At 37.7% G+C, this 19,077-nt stretch overlaps 2 protein-coding genes across 7 annotated transcripts in view; one reads left to right on the forward strand and one right to left on the reverse strand.

The window, feature by feature from the left end:
• Positions 1-19,077, forward strand: part of lrba (LPS-responsive vesicle trafficking, beach and anchor containing) — a 266,377-nt gene that overhangs the window by 160,172 nt on the left and 87,128 nt on the right. For all 6 annotated transcript variants that reach the window (XM_084095942.1, XM_084095944.1, XM_084095945.1 and 3 more), the window contains exons 38-39: positions 4,708-4,848; positions 6,812-6,948. In XM_084095942.1, the coding sequence (XP_083952068.1) occupies positions 4,708-4,848; positions 6,812-6,948 (278 nt within the window). The remainder of the gene's footprint in view (positions 1-4,707; positions 4,849-6,811; positions 6,949-19,077) is intronic.
• Positions 8,213-12,042, reverse strand: mab21l2 (mab-21-like 2). Its single transcript, XM_084095989.1, has one exon. The coding sequence runs from the start codon at positions 9,682-9,684 to the stop codon at positions 8,605-8,607; it is 1,080 nt and encodes a 359-aa protein (XP_083952115.1). The 5' UTR covers positions 9,685-12,042; the 3' UTR covers positions 8,213-8,604.

Consider the following 19,077-nt stretch of genomic DNA (forward strand, 5'->3'; position numbering starts at 1 on the left):
GTAATTTGCTGCTAATTTGTTTATTTTCCACGTGCAGTTCCTCTCATTAGCTTGGATATTTAAGTATCGCTAATTGTTCTTAAATTGTCACTGTGTTCCTTCCTTCCCATGCATGTCAGCTGCTGGTATTAAAGGTAAGTGAAGTTGTGAAGTTAATGGGAGAGCTAGTGGCAAAGGGCTTGGGTTAGATGTGTGTGCAGCAGTGTTACAAGCTACTCATCGTTTAATGAAGTTAACTATTTCAAAAAGAGTAGTAGTTTGTAGTTTATTTACACTATGTGCTATCAACAGAAAATAATGAATTATGTTTAATCTATTTAAGGGGGGATTGCCCTAAAATACATAAGTATTATATAATTCATAGCTGTATTTCTCTGGTTCAAAAACAAGGATTTTTTTTTTTGTTTATTTTTTTTTTTTAGATTGATTAACAAATTTATTAAAATTGGGGTGACAGCATGGGAGACACAAATTACTTTTGTGCAGAGATTTGAATCAGTGAACCATTTCTACTGGTTCAAAATAAAGAGCAAAATAAAGAGCAAAACAATGTGAAAAATGTATATAGTGTTTTGTCATGCTACGAACATAAAATATCTCATTTTTAGCATGAAAAGATATTTGTTAACTGCAGAACATGCATATGTAGGCAAAATATTGTTGCAAATGTAGTTTCCTTTTGCATATAATACAGAAAAAATAGATGAATGCATCTTTAATTATTCTCGCTTAAGAAAAGGGATTAAAAACAAGTGTCTTTAGTTTTCCACCCAGAAATGACTAGATTTATTTGAAATGTGCATAATTTATTCATAATATATTTCTCATTATATTATCTTTGTTTAATAAGTCATCTCATTTGAAATATGCATATTATAATCCATATTGAACTCCACATATTGATAACAATTTAATGAGTTATTCATTTTAGATTGGTGTTTACCATGCTATCAAAAGTAAAGTTGAGGTTATTAAACTCATCAGGGGCTCGTGTTCCCTTTCCTAGCCTCATTTAATGTTGTTATTATTGCTTGTCTGTACAACACATTCTCCTCGTATTTAAATGTTCAGTAAGTGCATCTGATTTTTGGTTGTTAAAAAGGAGCCCTGCCCTGTCCCTTCATTCACTGCAGCAATGCATACAGCATATGAGAGTTAAAATGTTTTACAGACTCCTTAACATTTTTTTTTATTTCTTGATGAGTTTTTAGCCACACCTAGAGATAGCAGGCTTTACAATCATTGCCATTCAGTACTTAGACTTGAGCAGCTTAACCTATTGCACCCCTCGGAAACGGGGCCATTTCTGAGAGAAAAAAAAATGTCTCCAATATGTCACTGCTTAGCCCCCCCCCTTAGAATGACACAGGTCCTCAAGACAAACGACCAATGTGACAGAAGTCAATAAGAATGTGATCTAAAAGCAATAAGTGCTCAGAATCCCAGCATCCTCAGAGACCGATGTGCCGCCCTAATGGTCATAATATGCAGCTGGATGGAGGGCCCTGAGGGGAACCAATGATTTCTCTCTTTTTGCTTCGTCCTCTACGTTTTCTTCCCTGTATTCTTCCCTTTTTCTTTCGCTAACTTCGGACTTGGTTAAGTTCAAGTGTTCCTTAAGGAACACTTTGAATCGTCTTTGAAATGGATCCTAAAACTTTGAGCTCTTAAAACCCTTCATTATACTCTTCCCCAGTGTCCATCCACCACAGGAAACAATCAATCCATCCATCAAGTATTTATGTGCATATATTAATTGTCTTTAACTTTACCTAAAAACCTATACTGGACAAACACAAAAACAGCTATTATGACTCAAGAGCATATTTCCTAAATAATTGAGTATTTTAGCAAAGTAAACGATTCTAAACTCATAATAAGTTGGGAGGGTGGGAAAGTGAATGGACAACTGAAAGATACTTTAGCAGTTAAATAGCATTGCTGCTCATAACATTGATGTTTGTCTGCCCGTCTCCTCCATAGAAAGCTTGTGTCTTTTCTGCTGACCCTAAATTTGTTGCGGAAGTGAAATGAAAGTCTCGGGCAAGATCTCAAGTTTTCAAACAGTGCACAAGGGTCATATCTGGCTGTGATTATCTTCATGACGTGGAAGAAAGTCATGATTTATTTATTTATTTTTTAAGAAACTATTTTCAGTCATTTTCAGCAATCTGGTATTCTGATACTTAGAATTTAGTTGGTATAAAAATGTAACATTTGGACTTGTAAGGCATAGCAGTATATAATCTAGTATAATTTTTTTATAACAGACATGCCCGAGCATTTGAAAGAAACAGCGTTTCTTCTTGATGAATATAGAAAGGCTTGCTTGCAAATTATTTTCGTTTTCATCACTCAGAATATATCATCATATCTAAACTTCTCCTTTTGGCATGCACAATTGCGATCATTCATCGCCAGCCAGGAAACAGTGGTAGTTTGGTAAGATATGTATTTATGGCTGGAAAGCACCATCTTTTCTGGAGATTGATTCGGCCAGGTGGGGCCTACGGTGTTGGGCGAGTGTAAATACCTGAAGACTAATGTCTCTGTTCCTGTGATCAATAAGCACCTCCTGACTTCACTCCTGGCTGCACTTGTGTTAAAAACAAATTTGTTAATTCTGACAATTTAATTGCTTTGCCTCGCATATAAATGAGCATTTGAACCTGCATGGAAAAGGGAAACGGAGCTTAAAAGTGTAACGCAACTGCACGTATTTACATTAGCATTTGCTGAATGAGGGGAATGAATGAGCTATTTAAGTAAAGCTGATGTATGAATGTAATCTTACAACATGGGTTTTTGACTCGTTCATGGCACTGGTAAATTTGTTCTTCAGTCCATTTCTTTTTTTTGGGGTACTTTTTTTTAGTCCACTAGGGATCCAAAGTTTGATTGGATGGCATTATTTAAGTGGATGTGCAGAATGCATGGATAATGCGACAACAGAGGTCTCATATAATTTCAAAGCCAAAAGTAAACTGCAAAGGAAATGCTTAAAAAAAAGACAGATTTGTTTCAAAAAAATTGCTAGACTTCCAAATCTACTTATCTTATTATTGTGATTCATTTCATTGTTTTTTCTTTATTTATTCTTTTACTGTCTGATATCTTCATGCTAATATTTGTTCTTTCTTGTCTCTAAGCTTTCTTCCCTATGCTTCTCATCAGTGTTAGTAGCACTCATCAAGTTATTACATTAAAAATGCAGCTGGACATCACAACGTTTCCTTGAAAATTGTGATTTGAAATAATATATACTGTAGTTTTATTTTGGGTTATGTGTGTTCAACATTTTTAGCAGTTTGGCCTGTACTGTCTCACAAAGAAAGAATTGGGAAGAAGTGACTGCATTTCAACTAGCTTCAGACACAGTAGTAAATATGATTAAATGTTATTGTGGCTGAATGCACAGAAGTAACACCATTTCTTTTTCTGTCACATCCTTGTGTCCACTCGGTCTGCTGTGAGCACACGGGCATGTGGTATGTATTAGGAAGCTGGTAGTAATTTCACTGCTGCTAACTACAAATTCTCTGGGGAGAGTTAATTACAGGAAGACCGTTCTAAATATCAGTGCGCCAGCATACTTTCCATGACAAGAGATTTCTTTGCTCTGCTTTTCTAATGGTTTAGGGCTCTATTTATAAAGAGTTGTCTCAGGGTTTTGCTTCAAGTGCAAATGCAAACCCCCTCAGGTGATGTATCTGGAGACAGGGGTCAGAGGTCACATGGCTCTGCGTCCACACGGTTCTGGACTGGACTCTGTGTAGCTCCAGTAGGCCGTCACCTCTCTCTGTTTACATAGATGAAGGATTGCCTTTGTTTCTACTGTAGACCCATTTTTGCCCCTCACTTGGGAATGCAGTGTTCTGTAAATGTTTACAGATTACCATTTTTCTTAAATAATCTATGCGGAACCTCAAGTCATGTTCTGTTGAAATCAGTCAGGGCCACTCCTGATTTTTTGTCAGGGGGAAGCATGGCATATGGAGCAGAATATATGTCTGGAAATGGGCTTTCAGTTTAATTGCAATTCAAAATGACTTAGTTAACAATTAGATCTCTTATCAGATATTAGTTATTAGATTCTATAACATAATCAAGCACATCCTTTCTAAATTTTCTTTACTAATTGAATCATAAAGTATTTTTTTTCTTCTTAAAATGTCTTAATTATCAGGTAAAATGACTATTTTGAAAGAAAAAGAACTGCGTTCTAAATAACCGTCTGGATATTGTGAAATTTCAGCTACATCGTTTATGCTAATCGACTTATTTTAATCAAATACACTATGAATTTCTCCATGACAATTCACCATCATTATGCAAATGAGCTGTTTTAATATTCTGACTATTCAAATAATGCAAGTGAAAATGATATAGATCAGATCCAAAAAAAACGAACAAAAAAAACATATTTTATATGTTGTCATGTTAACTTGATGCCATTTAGAACAGAAAAAATATATATATATATTACACCCTATTAATAGTGTTTAAAACGTATGGCTATTTATTCAGTGTTTAGAGTTTTAATATAAAATATCAAATAATCATATGCCTATAGGCTATAATAAAATAGCAAGCGCATTTTAAGCTTTTGTGCCGTCAACTTACCTGAGTAGTACACGTAAACTGACAGTCGTTTAAAGTTTTTGCGCGGGTTACGCTTGAAGGAATGTGATGTTTTGTTTTGTGCAGCTCCAGAGGAGGACGTGCTGAAAGGCAAACAGTCCATCAGGAGTTCAGTGCTGGGGAAGCAGAACTCAGAGAGTGAGCTGCTGTTGGAAGACGACGACACTCTCTCATCCTTGGAGGAGAAAGAGTTGGAGAACCTCACAGGTAAAGAACAGCCGCCTAGCGACGCATGTTATAGAACGATCCTGGTCAAATAAATGAAGCTCTCTATGCTGGGCGCGCGCTCTTAGCCAGCACCGTTGATAACGGCAGCGTTCTGGTTTGTTTCGTTGCGCTCCAGCAGTGTCACCCCCCTTCTCTTCAGCCGTTAATAGGGGGATCACACCATTATCTGAGGCAGTCCTCTCATTAGCTGCCTGTGATCGGGTTAGATTTGAGTGAGGGCTGAACAGCGCTCGAAGGCCCACAGTCATGACAGGAGTCTGCAGTGAGCTAGGGTAGGCTATAAATTCCTGCTTTAAAACAACTAATAATCAAATTATTTGGACTACGCTGGTTTAAATAGATGGGTTAAAATATAAACGAAAATTATGCTTAAATTTGTTCTACATTCATTATTAGTCAAAAAACACACTTGTGTTTGTATCTGCTCGCTGTCGGCCAAACGCAGAAATTTTGTTTCTTCCAAAAAAAAAAAAAAAAAAAAAACGCTTATATTTTTCAGTGGTGAAGTAAAAATAGATATCTCTAAAAAAATTAAATAAAATTTTAATGACTATTTTAAGCTTTTAACAGTGTTGAATTTAAAGTACGAAAAGCATGAATGACATTTAATTATATTAACACAATTCTATTTTTTAGTTGGTTAGGCCCTATAAGTGGTTTGACGCGGAACTCGCAAAATTGCAAAAGTGTAGCTACACATTAATAATCTGTTCATCCGAGCATAGCCTAAATCGGATTTTATTTTATCTATTTTGACTCGTGTTGTTTTCGTCAGTAACGCGTTTATAAATGTTTGATCTCATTTGGGCTGTCAGTCTGCCCATATGCCTAATAAAAGACAGTCTCTCTCAAATAAAGTGCAAATTATCGTGGAGATTCGCGTCGTTGCCGATCATCTACTTAGCAAGCTGTTTGATTCCGGTGTAGGCTAATTGAAACGTGTTCCGGTTTCGAAGGGAGGAAAAAACATGTTATTTCTCAGCCGTATTACATACTGATGAACTTATCTGATCATGCCATGCGTCTGTGAATTGAAGGGTGCTTGGGGAAATCAAACACGGGCTTCTGGTCGTGCTGACTGCAACGGCAGTTTGCAAGCGCAAATCCGATGCTTTGCGCATGCAGAGAGGCAGAAATTCCCCAGAGCAACCCTTCAACATTGTCATGCTGGCATAAATTAAGATTGATGACAGATTAAACCCAAAGCCCGCAATCAATGAGCGCTGATTGACAGCGGATTTCAGCGCTTTTTTGACATCTAGACTATAGGCTACCATTTCAATGACAGATGAAGCGCTTAAATATGTCATTGTGCACGGGATAATCCTTTTTTTTTTCTTTTTTTTTTTAAATGAATCTGCTTTAAAATATATATATATATATTTTAATTAAATCGTTCTTGATTAATTGTTAAATAGTCTAAATTAATAATGAATGCTTTAGCTATTAGTTTACATTTAACAAATCTTCGTTGTTGTTTTTTTTTTTTCATGGTTCAGTTGCTAAACAGTAATATTAAGAAAGTTGTAATATTCTGAAGTTATATAGGCAGCATTACTTAATTTACATTGGTAAGATTTTATTATTATTATTATTCATTATCATTATTATAATTTAAAATTGTGCATGCAAAACAAGATTGAGCCTAAATCACCCTAAATCATGTCTTTTGAAGTTATCATTTGACTTCAACCTTATTATTCTAAAATGACTGTAGCTTTACTTTGGAGACTTTTCCCACCAAGCTTATTAAAACTAAAGATGTTCTATCAGGAAGTCAATATGCGCCCTTGTTGAGTTTATGTGTTCAAGTAAACACTTTGTACTCCTTTGAAATGGTTTCTATGCCAAGGGCATGTAGAGGGTGGGGGAGGCGCACACACACACACACACACACACACACACACACACACTAACCGCTGTGCTCTTCTGTGATCTGTAGGGCCTGTTAACCTGAGCACCAGCGCACAGCTGGTTGCACCCGCTGTAGTGGTAAAAGGCACACTGTCCATCACGGCACTAGAGTTATACTTTGAGGTGGATGAAGAAGACCCAAGTTTTAAGGACATTGATCCCAAGGTAAGAGGGTTTCTCATCCAAAATGACTCCAAATGTCCCATGAGATGTGCACACTAAAAATGTGTGACCAGCCATAGTATAACCAAGGTCCTTTAATGTGTATTCGCAACATCAGTGGTTAAACTACTGTACCTTTTCCATGCAGAGTTTGTGAGTATTGGCTATTTGTGGTCATCTTATCATTTATCATAACACAAAGACAGAAAAGAGTGCTCTCTTTCCTCATAGCATGTTGCATGTTTCAACTGTTCATAACATGGGTCAAGGCTATTGAAGTTTTACTTGCCATCACCATTGGCTTATAACTGAGGTGTGCCAACGAAAATTCCTACTATATTGAATGCTTGAAGAGGAATAAATTATTCTGAATGCTGGATTTGCTTGGACTTTTGTTTTGCCTGTTTATGAACAAAGTAGGCTATATCAACTTTCAGTATTTCCTTAATGTCCTTTTATGTTTATGTACTACAAATATAGTGTTTTCAATAAAGTTGTTTTCTTAAAAGCTAGATTAATAATAATTTGTTGTTTAACGGAATTGTGAGCTAAAATGGTTACTTTTCCAGAATTAAACAGCATATCTGTTTTAGTAGGTTATTTATTTATTTGTTTGTTTGTTTGTTGCAAACATTGTCTAAGTATTTCTTTCAGAAGGCTTTTTAATTTTAATAAGCTGCTGTTATTTTTTAGTTGTTTTTTTTTTTTCCCTCCGGGGATTTCCAGAGTGAACTAATTGACTCCCAAGAATGAGCCTATTATTATTATTATTATTATTATTAATTCAGTCGAAAAGAAAAAGAAAAAAGCAGTGTCTTTATTTAAACATTTTTATATTTTATGTGATGCATATTTGGTTTTTAATCAGTGAAAGTAAGTAGGCCTACTGTTGTTGTATTGTGAGAGATCGGTTTTATTTTTTACATTTTATTTAGCAGTGTACGTGGTCTTGGCTGTTTTACAAATTACTCTCCATTATTTCTATTTTTTTACGCTAAACTAATCTTTATTTTGTTGCTAGTGTCTATTTAATAAATCTCCGTTTTATCTCAGAGCAACAGGCCACGCGTATTTTCTCAGTTTCGTTTTCTACGAGTTAAATTGAAAGGCCAGTTCACAAATACACACTGTCCTAATATTACTTTTGTTTATAGCGAAGACAAATCACAAAACTATACGCTTAATTATGCATGCGTCTTATGCTTATGTATTGCAGTCCCATTAATGTCAAGAGTTTTTGTTTTTGAATTAAGTAATGACAAATTGCCAAGTTTAAATTTCATCGTGTCATGATTTTATTACACGTTTCAATTTTTGATCACATCATGAAAAAAATTGAACTTGGCACGCTACATTTTGTAATTCGCAATTAAAGATCTTGTGCATATATTTAAATAAAATTTTCACTATGTGAAAACAGTTCAAACAAACAACAAAATCATTACACTTAGTTTAAAATGTACCTTCATTTCTCTCTCCTGCAATGTCCCGTTGGCAAAAGCAAATGCTAAGTTTTGCAATCTTAAGTTTTATTTTAATCTTTCATTTTCTTGGTTTCATTATTCAGAGAGCACCACGATCACATTCTCTCCACTTTCAGTGTTGTGATCTCAAACGTCCGTTAATATTCACCAACAATAAATGTCCTCCTTTTGCATCTTACAGTTTATCCAAACTTTTAGCGTTGGTAAGGATTTCTCTGGCCAGTCTCCAGGTCTGTTTGGCCGCTGTCTCCAGGGCTGAGTGTGGTTTACCCTGAAACAGGTCTAGATTGGGTAAGAAGTAATGTGGGCACCGGCGGCACTGCAGACAGGAGATGAGCTGCAGCAGAATACCGTTCAGACGGTCGCCGAGGCACGACTCGTCCCAGTCAGTCTCCCGCGGGTGTTTCTCGCACTCGTACAGCAGCAGGGTCTTCATGTGGTAGTTATTGAGCGGCTGTCCCGGCAGCTCGAGGTGTCGGTCACGGAGAGTCTTTAGAACAGAGAGGCATTTCTTTCTACAGCCCGACATCAGAAGCCTGTTCTCGGCCTCGGCGAACTGCAAAACCCAGGCGTCGCTTTCCGCCGAGCTCTGTTTCCCCGTTAACGAGTAGCACTCTTTAGAGAGGAGGTTAAAACCCTCCGCTTTCACCTCCGCTACCCGGTTCGGCCCGGGCCACGGGATGTGAGGCATGGGCCACTGAGCTGCACTTCTAGGCCAGATGCCCGTGCACTTGAAGGCCGGGGTGATTTGCACCACGTATCTCTCCCGAATGCGCAGTTTCACTTCGCTCGTGTCCGCCACCATCTTAACCACGTCCCGGTAGCTGCATTTATCCACGGCCTGGGCCACAAGCGTTTGGAAGCGGGAGCGGATCTTTCGCGCCGACAGATAACCGGAGGCGGTGATGAACTCCACCCACAGGGACATGCTCCTCTTACGGCCGTCGCTGAGTTTGAGAACCGCGCAGCCCGGCAGAGAGCCGTCATCCACGAAGTTGAAGACTCCCATCTGGTTCAAGTAAAGCACGACTTCAAACTCGTTGGGTGCGATGACCTCCATGCCCTCATAGCGCGCGTCTATCTCGCTCAAGGAGCTGATGAAACGGGGCTCCTGGACCTCCACCTCCTTCAGCACATCCGACACCACCTTACACACCTCTCGTATGGTCTTGGCGATGGCCGCTTTGCGCGTCTGGCATCTTTCGTTGTAATATTTATTGAGCTGGTAAACCAGCTTTGCCTGCGTTGCAATCATATTGGGGCACAGATCCGGACTGTAGACCGGAGTTTCGCAGTACGCCGATGGATCCAATGCTTACCGGTGGAGCCAGAGGCACAACTCCCAGCAAAAAGAAAAAAAGGACAAAGTGATGAAGTTTGCGCCCACAGCGGATAGACGTCAAATTTGGACCAGGAAACGGATGGATGCAACGCAGTGCGACTTTTCCAACTCGACTTGAAAAGGTTTTAAGGTTCAAGTTGTTGCCAGTATCAGTTGAAGTATAAATCTCCGCGCGTCATGTCATCATCTTTTCACTTGTGTTTGCGCATGAAAACTGTGCGCCAGTGTGCAGTTGTCCAGACTCAGCCGTGAGTGTTGGAATTGTTTAGTTTATGAATGGTCCTCTAGCTGGAGTGAGAGGGGGACGGGCATCTGTTCCTGGCCAATCAGCGGGGGAGCTGTCAGTGCTGTTGGCCAATCACAGCCTCGGTGCGCTGGAGAGACACTCTCCTCCTGAACATCCAGCGCTCGAGATACGGCGCCTCCAGGTTAGGCTATACAGACAACATTAAGAGCACACATTTCACCTTTTACTTACTTTAACCTACATTACAACGATTTTACATGTTTGGTGATTATCTCACCGTATGTAGCCTACATTTGATCGTAGTATATTCGCTGAAAATATGCTACATTTTAAATGCTTTCTTGCTTGTTTGGTGCGATTGTTATTTATTTTTGATTACTTTGAATTCAATTTTGGTCTTTAAGAATTGGCTGCTAAACGATTTGTGTAAAAGAGAGAGAGAGAGATTGTTTTTGCCACTGTAAGGTTGTTGACCGCGCACTGCTGTTGCATTCGTCCACCGCCATTTCACCCTATACTCAGAAAGATCAAATATGCATGCATGTGTGTGTGCTCATGGTCGCATGGTCGTTGAGGTGTAGCTTCTGTGATATTGTAATAATGCCGATAGCACAATGATCTAGATTGGTTAACTTTACTAATTCTCCGGTATGTTCATATTTATAATTGCAACATTTTATGCGGGTGTTATAGACTCTGTTTAAAACTATTTTTTAATTTCTCGATTAGCGACTATGGTCAGTAAAATATAATAAACATAATAAAACGTTTTTAGCGACTGATGTGTTGTTCTGGTTATTCAGTGTTATTGTAATTAGATGACAGTGAGCTGCTGTAATGAATTGGGGTTTAGAAACGCTCCAGTGCGGATGTAGGCTATAAGCAACCTGCACATGTGTTATTTACAGAATATATTTACGATTTAACTTCTACATGCACTTGATATAAGGAGAATAAAAGCACGTTTTTAGAACAGAAAGGAACAAAGAAAATAAAAAAATAAAAATATGGCTTGCAGACAGTTAAAGCTGGGTTCGTAGGCTACTTTTTAACTTTTTTAAAGAAACAAATTTCTTTACTTAGTTTTTCTCTGTATTTTTTTGATGCAAGAAATTTTGTGTCATTTTTCTTTCTTTTTTGTGCGTAGTATCTCTCTATTCGTTTTGCATTTAATTGCCTTCATTGCCGCGGCTTTCCGTTCGCTCGCTATATTCATTGCTGTCATTAAAATAACTTTTAAATTAACTATTTTGTTTCCATCTGTTTATCTCCACCGTTGCTCTGTTCTCAGGAGTCAAGTGAATCTGAGCAGCATCTCTTCCAAAGCATAGCCTGTTAAGATGAATAATTTAGAGAGGAGAGATTGTTTGGCGTGGTAATTGAAGTCTCTTATCAAGCCAGACTTCATGTTGTATGAGTTCAGCTCTCATCACAGTTGTCTTAACGACAGGCTTACGAGGAAGTCTGCAGATACAGCACTGCGTGCTGTAGGATGCGTTGCGCTAAATGAGGCCATTCAAACTATCGATCCGTCGCGACTGAGTGTGTTTTTACAGTGAGAGAAGCGAATGTCAAGAGTTTGTGTTGTTAAGCCCATCTGAAAGCCCGCGGGGTGTTTTATTTTTCGCTCGAGTAAAACACTGTTTGTTAGAGTCACGCTGAGCGAATGTTCTTTCGTTAAAGAAACTTCACGGTGTTTTATTTAATTACACAAACATTGTTTTTGCTCCTTAACCAAGTGAAACAACATCACGAAATCAGACGCCAGGGGATGATTATTAATATTTCTACAGCGATGTGAATGTAGGCTATGGTTTGTACATAAAATTAGGCCTATAGACCTTTATGTTGGAATAAAATAATTTGCAACAAGTAATTGATTCTCCAGTCACCTTTATCGTTCATTCTTTCGTATATCACCTTGTTCTGTAATGGTAAAGAAACAACTTTAGCAGTTAAATAAGTGGAATTGTAGAATGCTACATGTTAAATAAATCATGTGACGGTCTAATTTCAGTTTTGTAACCTGTAAAAAAAAAAAAAAAAAAAAAAAGTGAATACTTGCTCCCAATTTCAGCTCTAAATAATAGTGAAATTAAATGTTTGTCTAAAATCAATTAGGGTTAACTGGGTTAACACACTTTTACATAATTTGAAATGAACTTACCTTAGTGCAGTGCAATTTTGCTTATTCAAGAATTAAGCAAATTAATCAATTAATCTTTTCATTACTGTTTTTAATGGATTTGTTTATCTTTAAAAAAAAAAGTTTTTTGGCCAATTCAACATGTGATAATTAAATTCTTCTGTCTGAAGGTCAGAGGCTATTATTATAGTAATAGTTTCCTATAATTTCATTAATCAGAGTTTGGCATGTGGACGCATTGGTTTTATTTACATAAACTGCACAAAATTGACCGATCTTATTTCCATTTCTATTTTACAAACATTTATAGCATCTTCAACATTACATATTTGATTATGATTAGTTGTTGCACCCATTCACACAGAAAATTTGAATTGCCCTTACTATTTTCCTTTATTTAATTATGCATTAAACAAATGATTGTTTATTAAATAGCTAAGCAAATTTTAGCGTAAATACCATGAAATGATTCAATACTTTTCTTTTTTATGATTGTCATTTAACTTCCTTTCCTTCCTTTGAATCGAAGGTCAAAGGCACTTATATATCTTAGCAAGGCTTTGATTCACTGAAAGCTCAGCAAGTGGTAGAATTTCTGATTCTTCTAACGCTAAAGTGCCAAAACGTGTTCTTGAACCTAATGTACACCTAGCAGATCTGAACAGAACCGTTTGAATAAGCTCCAACACAAGAAGAAATGCTTTTGGGCTCTTTATCTCTTTTTTTGAAAACATTCCGTATTATCTGGAGACCAAAAGAGCTTTGGTCTTAGTGAGCAGACTGAACGAGAAGATGAGAGAGGCACGGTAGAGTGGAGCCACTCCTCTTTGATCTGATGACTCCACTCTGATCCTCTCTACAACACTGGACAGTGTCTGATAAGACTCTCTCTTTTTCTCATTCCTTGTGTCTCTACATCTTGAAGAGGCTAACATGATTTCCAGGTCATCTGACCTAGTTAGAAAAGAGACAGATAGTGTTGGCTGATCAAAGAAAATAGAAAAACACTGGGCACCTTCAAAACTAAGACAAGCTATTTTGGGTTTTCCACAAAGTATAGATTTCAGGGCATATTTAAACAGGAAAAATGTTGGGGTGGCAGATACTGTCCACACAGAGCCAAAACGTTCATCTCCCTGTCGTCCCATCATGCTTTGTCAAATGTACTCTCACTTGCTCTCTTGTGGAAATGCATGACTTTCCTGTATGTGACGGATTATGAAATTATTTGTCCTGGGTTAGTATTTCATTCAAGTTCTTATTTGCAGTTCTGGTATATCCTTAAAGATGTAGTATTCCTGTGCCGTAAAGTGTAAAGACATCCTTGGTGAATAAAAACACGACTACATTGTCCTCCAGGCTCATTTAGGAGGAAAGAGAAAAGAGAAAAAAAAGTGCAGCATTTTTTCATTCCGTCTCGGCTGAAGTTAGCATGTTTTGCTCTTTCATGTCAATGATAAGAGGGCTAGAATGTCAGTTACAGATGCTTTTAGCCTGTAGTCTTTTTCTGCCCCACAATGGAAACGTGAGAGGCAGCAGGCCAAAAAGGCACACCGTCTTACCCGCGTTTCACACACATACAGACGGCCCCAGCTGCATTTGCCCCTAGGAGACGGCCCCAAACAAGTCAACCAGTGGTACTAATTGCTTGGCAGGCCTTTCCGCATCTGCCAGGGAGATCTGGTGAGGTCATGGAGCAGATGGGTGTCTCTCTGTGCCCCTCACATTCAACGTCTGCATTTGATGTGTTTTAGGATTTTCCTGATCACACTCCTCTATGTTGTACCCATGGTTCTCTACTGCTCTCAGTGTTATATATTGCTGTGCTGTTCTAAAACATTTTGACATTTAGAGCTAATCAGCACAGAACCCCCCCCCCCCCCCCCCCCCCAATTCATTTTTTCCATTTATTTGGAAAAAGAGTTTTTCAGACAAGCTCTAAACTGAATCTGCAGTAAATGTTTTCCCAATAGTACTGCGCTACATTTCTGTTGCGTGAGTCCAGTTATCATCTTGGAAATAGCAGCTATTTAGCATTTATAATAAAAATTTTGTATAATGATCAAATTATTAATTCCGGTTCATTAATCAACCTAGAAATGGAATGCTAAATCAAGTGTGTGTGGCACTGTAGGATACAGTATCCAGTGCTGCTGGAATACTGAACATTTACTAAACACAGTATGCATCCGCAGGAATAGTAAAAATGAAAGTGTGGTACTCTGAAGTAAAATTTTCTAGGGTGCTTTAACTTTGGCATGTATGAATGTCACTTCATTCTATGACAAAATATCTAGTTTTTATTTTTTTGTAATGATAGCACAGACATACTTTTCAAGTAAAAGACTTTACAAAAAATAAATATTTTTTGTATTAGAAGTATTGTTGAAAAACAATACATTTAAATCAGTATTGTTATACTAGATATATTTATACAAATCAGGACACCTGTGTGAACTGAAGGAGAACTGACTTGATAAAAATCACCTTGACACCAGTTGGTTTGATTATTATTATTATTATTTTTTTTTTTTAGTACAATGTAATCCATACGTTCAAAGTGCGTTTATGCATACTTTTTGGAACCAATTTCATGAGTATATGTTTCACTTGAAATGCCACCAGATTGAACAATAATGAATTCCATGTTTTATATTGTTTAATCCTTGACTTCCCACATGTTTGCTTTATATAAAGCATCCTCCCAGATTCGTACATTGCTTTTCACTTCAGGCAGTCGAGTTTCTTCTGAAGGACAAGCTCCGTTCACACGTAATTGGGTAGGAGGAGAGGAGAGGAGGGAAGGTGGGAGGGATGTTACGTAGTGAAAGTATTGTTACGCTTGTCCTACAAACATCCTGGAGTGGCTCATCGCTCCACACACACACACACACACACACACACACACACACACCCTCCCTCCCTCCCTCCTCATTTGGTTGCCACAGACGACCTTCGACTGCTGCTGATCAGTGTCAGGTTGTCCGGAGATTTTATTGATTTTTCAGTTAGGCGCAAGTAGTTTGCACAGAGGCAAACAGCCAACCATAGCACCTCTGTCACTATCAATGAGCTGGAGGAGAGCAGCCATGACTGTTGCTCATATCAGCATTTGCACACAGTGTCCTGCTGGAGTCGATAAATTAATGAGTTGTACAGTGAGTTGAATGATGAGAGGATCTCTCTCTCTCTCTCTCTCTCTCTCTCTCTCTCTCTCTCTCTCTCTCTCTCTCTCTCTCTCTCTCTCTCTCTCTCTCTTTATAGAGTACTTTATGCCCATCTACACAGTAGTTACCAAAAGTCTGAGACCACTTTGAAAATCTGGGATTCTGTATCCCAATTTAAGCCTGGAGATAAGATGTTGAAAAAAAAGGTGTGATGTTAAATGTGTGAGAAATATTCATCTTTGTGTGTTAGCTTGAGTTATTCTGATATAATTTGTAATGGGAAAAATGTTTTCATTTAGAAAAATGCTAAATAGAAGCACGTTTAGGTCTCCTCTTCTTCACAGTTTTCAAAATACTGAAATTATATTTGGATGTGTTTTTACCATCATTCAAAGCAAGTTTGAATTAAGTTATTTCTAATTGACCAAATTCCAAGAATAAAATTGTAGAAAGCACCGAGGTCCAGTGCAGATGAATGAAAAAGTTTGGAATCACACTAAAATAATGAAGAATTGCACATCATGACCTGGATATCACTAGTTCTCATCTCTTACTAGTGATTTAAACAGAAGCTGCTCTTTCCTGTCCCATTCCATGGGACTGATACCTCCCAGTCTCTCTGAGGTTACTCCTGCAATGAAGTCATCTGGTATGAAACAGTTCACTGATTCTGTCTACTGATACAGCAATGATAATTGAATGCTAAGAACAGGGAAGAAACAGATTTGTGACAGAAGCATCTCAAAGTCAAGGAGAGCTGCCCTCAGGCTTTCAACTTGCATCCTTCATTGAATTTATTGTCTGTTTCTATTGTGGCCTTCTTTCCCTGGTGGCACTTTTATGATCTGGGATGGACATCATTCTAAAGAGATGTTTCAGAGAGATGTATAGTGCTACTCTAGAGCTACTGGTGAAGGTCAGGATGAGTTTTACACCGAAAGTGTCCTGCAAAAGATATGTTGGTCTGTGATTTGGGTTTGACTTTTAGTTGAAAGCATATTCTGAGTTAAGATGTTTTGATAGTGTCTGTGGCATGTTGTTGATTATAGAAAATAATTTTAATATTCATTCCTTATGTATAGTCTGAGAATTGGGCGTAATCATGGAACTTCTGACTCCATTGGCAAAAATTGACTGAAGACTTGTCAGACTCATAAGAATTGACTTAAGACTTTAATACTTTAATAAGACTTTAATAAGAAATGAATACTTTTATTCTAAAAGGACACATTAAATTGATGGTTAAGACATTTACAATGTTACAAAAGATTCCTATTTCAAACAAATGCAGTTTTTAAAAACTTTTTATTTATTTATTAAAGAATCCTGGGGGAAAAAAATCATCACGTTTCCATAAAAATATTAAGTAGCAAAATGTTTTCAACATTGAAATCAGAATGATTTCTGGAGGATCATGTGACACTGAAGACTGGAGTATTTGTTGCTGAAAATTCAGTTTGTCCATCACAGGAATATATTACATATTATATATTACAGTAGAAAACAGTTATTTTGAATTGTAATAATATTTCACAATATTACTGTTTCAACTGTATTTGATCAAATAAATGCATCATTGGTGAGCATAAGAGACGTCTTTCAAAAGAATGGTAGTGTGTGAAATATATTTCGAGTGAAATTATTTGACTTTTATAAACTTCAGCATATATAGAACTATTAACAAAAGAGATTTGAGACCTGACTTGGACTTAAAAATCTTTAGACTTGACTTGGCACTTGACCAGAGACTTGATATGAATGCTTTACAAAGACTTGTGAACCTGTCTTGATAGCTAAAGAATAAAAGTCAAGTGTTACTTAGACTTGAAATATACAAATACATGACCCTACCAAAAGCATAAAGTACCAGCAGATTAACTGAGCACAAGTACCAGCAGACTGGGTATATTATACAATAGCAGCCCATTATCAGTGGCCCCTTTTCACCAGACGGAAGGTGGGTTTCCTGCACCTGAGTCTAGCTGCTCCATCTTCCTCTGCCGACAGGGTGAAGGTTTGGGGCCTCCCAGTCCCCTGATTGATCTGCTCTCCATCATTTACTCAGCAGAGCAGTCACTGACAAACGTCACTGAATATGCTGCTAGCCAGATGGATGAGCCTCCTTATGGAGTGAGCATGTTTGTCTGAGATTAGAGCCGCACACCTTTGTCCTCTCCTACTGCTATTATTAATATTATGAATTCGTTTTTCACTCTTTTATTTTGTTGTTGTTGCATGTTTACTCTCCCTAACTAAGGTATAGCTGTCCATGTTAATAAATAAAGTTTAAATACCATACATAGGGTTATCCTATTTATTTATTTTTTTAAAGATCCAGAACTCTTGAATTCCACTCTTGTCGCCTCCTCAGTCTTGGTTAATGATGCATCCAGTCTGGTTGAAATGGCGTCTCCATGGGGACCCAATAAGGCCAGTCGTCCATGACAGGTTCTTTTAGGTGACAGTTCGATCAAGCATCATCTGATTCAGTTTACTAGCAGTGTAAATGAGTCTGAATTACTGTGCTCCACACCAATAACACTTTGACGATAAAGACAAAGGTCAAATAATCTAGTTGTAGGCTTTTTGGCTTGGCCTTTCCAGATCTGTTGCCATGAGTCATGAGGACATTCATTGCAACTTTCTGTTTTGAATGGATTGACATGGAACAGCCAATTTGACTTCAAGACAGCACATATATACGTCTTTTTGACCAAAATGTTTCTGGAGCCAGTGCTCGTTTTTCCAGCGAATTGTGAAACGAATGGTGACAATGTAATTGTCACGTTTACGTGACAATGTAATCATCCCATAAATAATATATGGCGTGTTATATTGTTTGTGTCCCATTTCCCCCCCAGATTTGTTTCTTTTAGTCTATTTCTTGTCATATCTTCTCGTTGACATTTTTTTTTTCTCTAGCAAGTTTTTCTTGGATCTCAGTGAATGCATTTGTTATTGGACGTTTGTATGTTTTTGTAGTGCTGTCAGTCAAATAAAATATTTAACCGCAATTAATTGCATAATTTCAGAGTTGATCGCGATTAATCACAGATTTCAGAAGTGCAGGTATTTGACATATTTGATATTTTTAGAGAAATATATAGAGAGAAAGAGATAGATGTAGAGATAGAGATATATATATATATATATAGATATACTGTAGATATAGATATATAGATACTTATTAAGTGAAGAAAATAAACAATGTTTTAGTAACATTTTCCAAATAAAGCCTAAGCCACAGTATACTTTAGATAGAAGAGTATAAATGTTTAGAGCTCACTCGGAATCAGGAACCAGCAGCAAGAAGACCACGTTGCTGTTGCTTTGTAGGCTCCATGTTTTCGTCATAAGCATCAGGAGTTTTCTCTGGAGAGGTCTCACAGCAACAAAACCCACTGAAATGAGCAACTTATTACAGATACTTAGGAACTGGCTATCCCAACATTAACCCCTGCCTGCACTTTTCACATGTAATGGGCTTCCCTGTTTACCTGCTTAAAGACACAGTCATAAAAAAACTTAATCCAGCTTCTGTCACCTTTCAATCCCTTAAATCCCTGGAGGATTCCTCCTTTTCAGGCCATGAAAAAACGAAAGTCCCCCCTTTAGGCACCCTAAAAGGGGTTCACATATTTTACCCTCTACCCCACCTTCCTCCTCTAAATCCAATTAGGCCCGGGACAATAGAAGGATTAGGGGGACTTCACTTCTCTGCCATCCTGGCTTAGACACAGTAAGGA

This window comes from Abramis brama, assembly GCF_963993115.1.
Source record: "Abramis brama genome assembly, chromosome: 2".
Taxonomy (NCBI): domain Eukaryota; kingdom Metazoa; phylum Chordata; class Actinopteri; order Cypriniformes; family Leuciscidae; genus Abramis; species Abramis brama.

What these genes read in the sequence shown, in the direction of transcription:
- mab21l2 (XM_084095989.1), bottom strand. Translation starts at nt 9,684, where the DNA reads ATGATTGCAACGCAGGCAAAGCTGGTTTACCAGCTCAATAAATATTAC.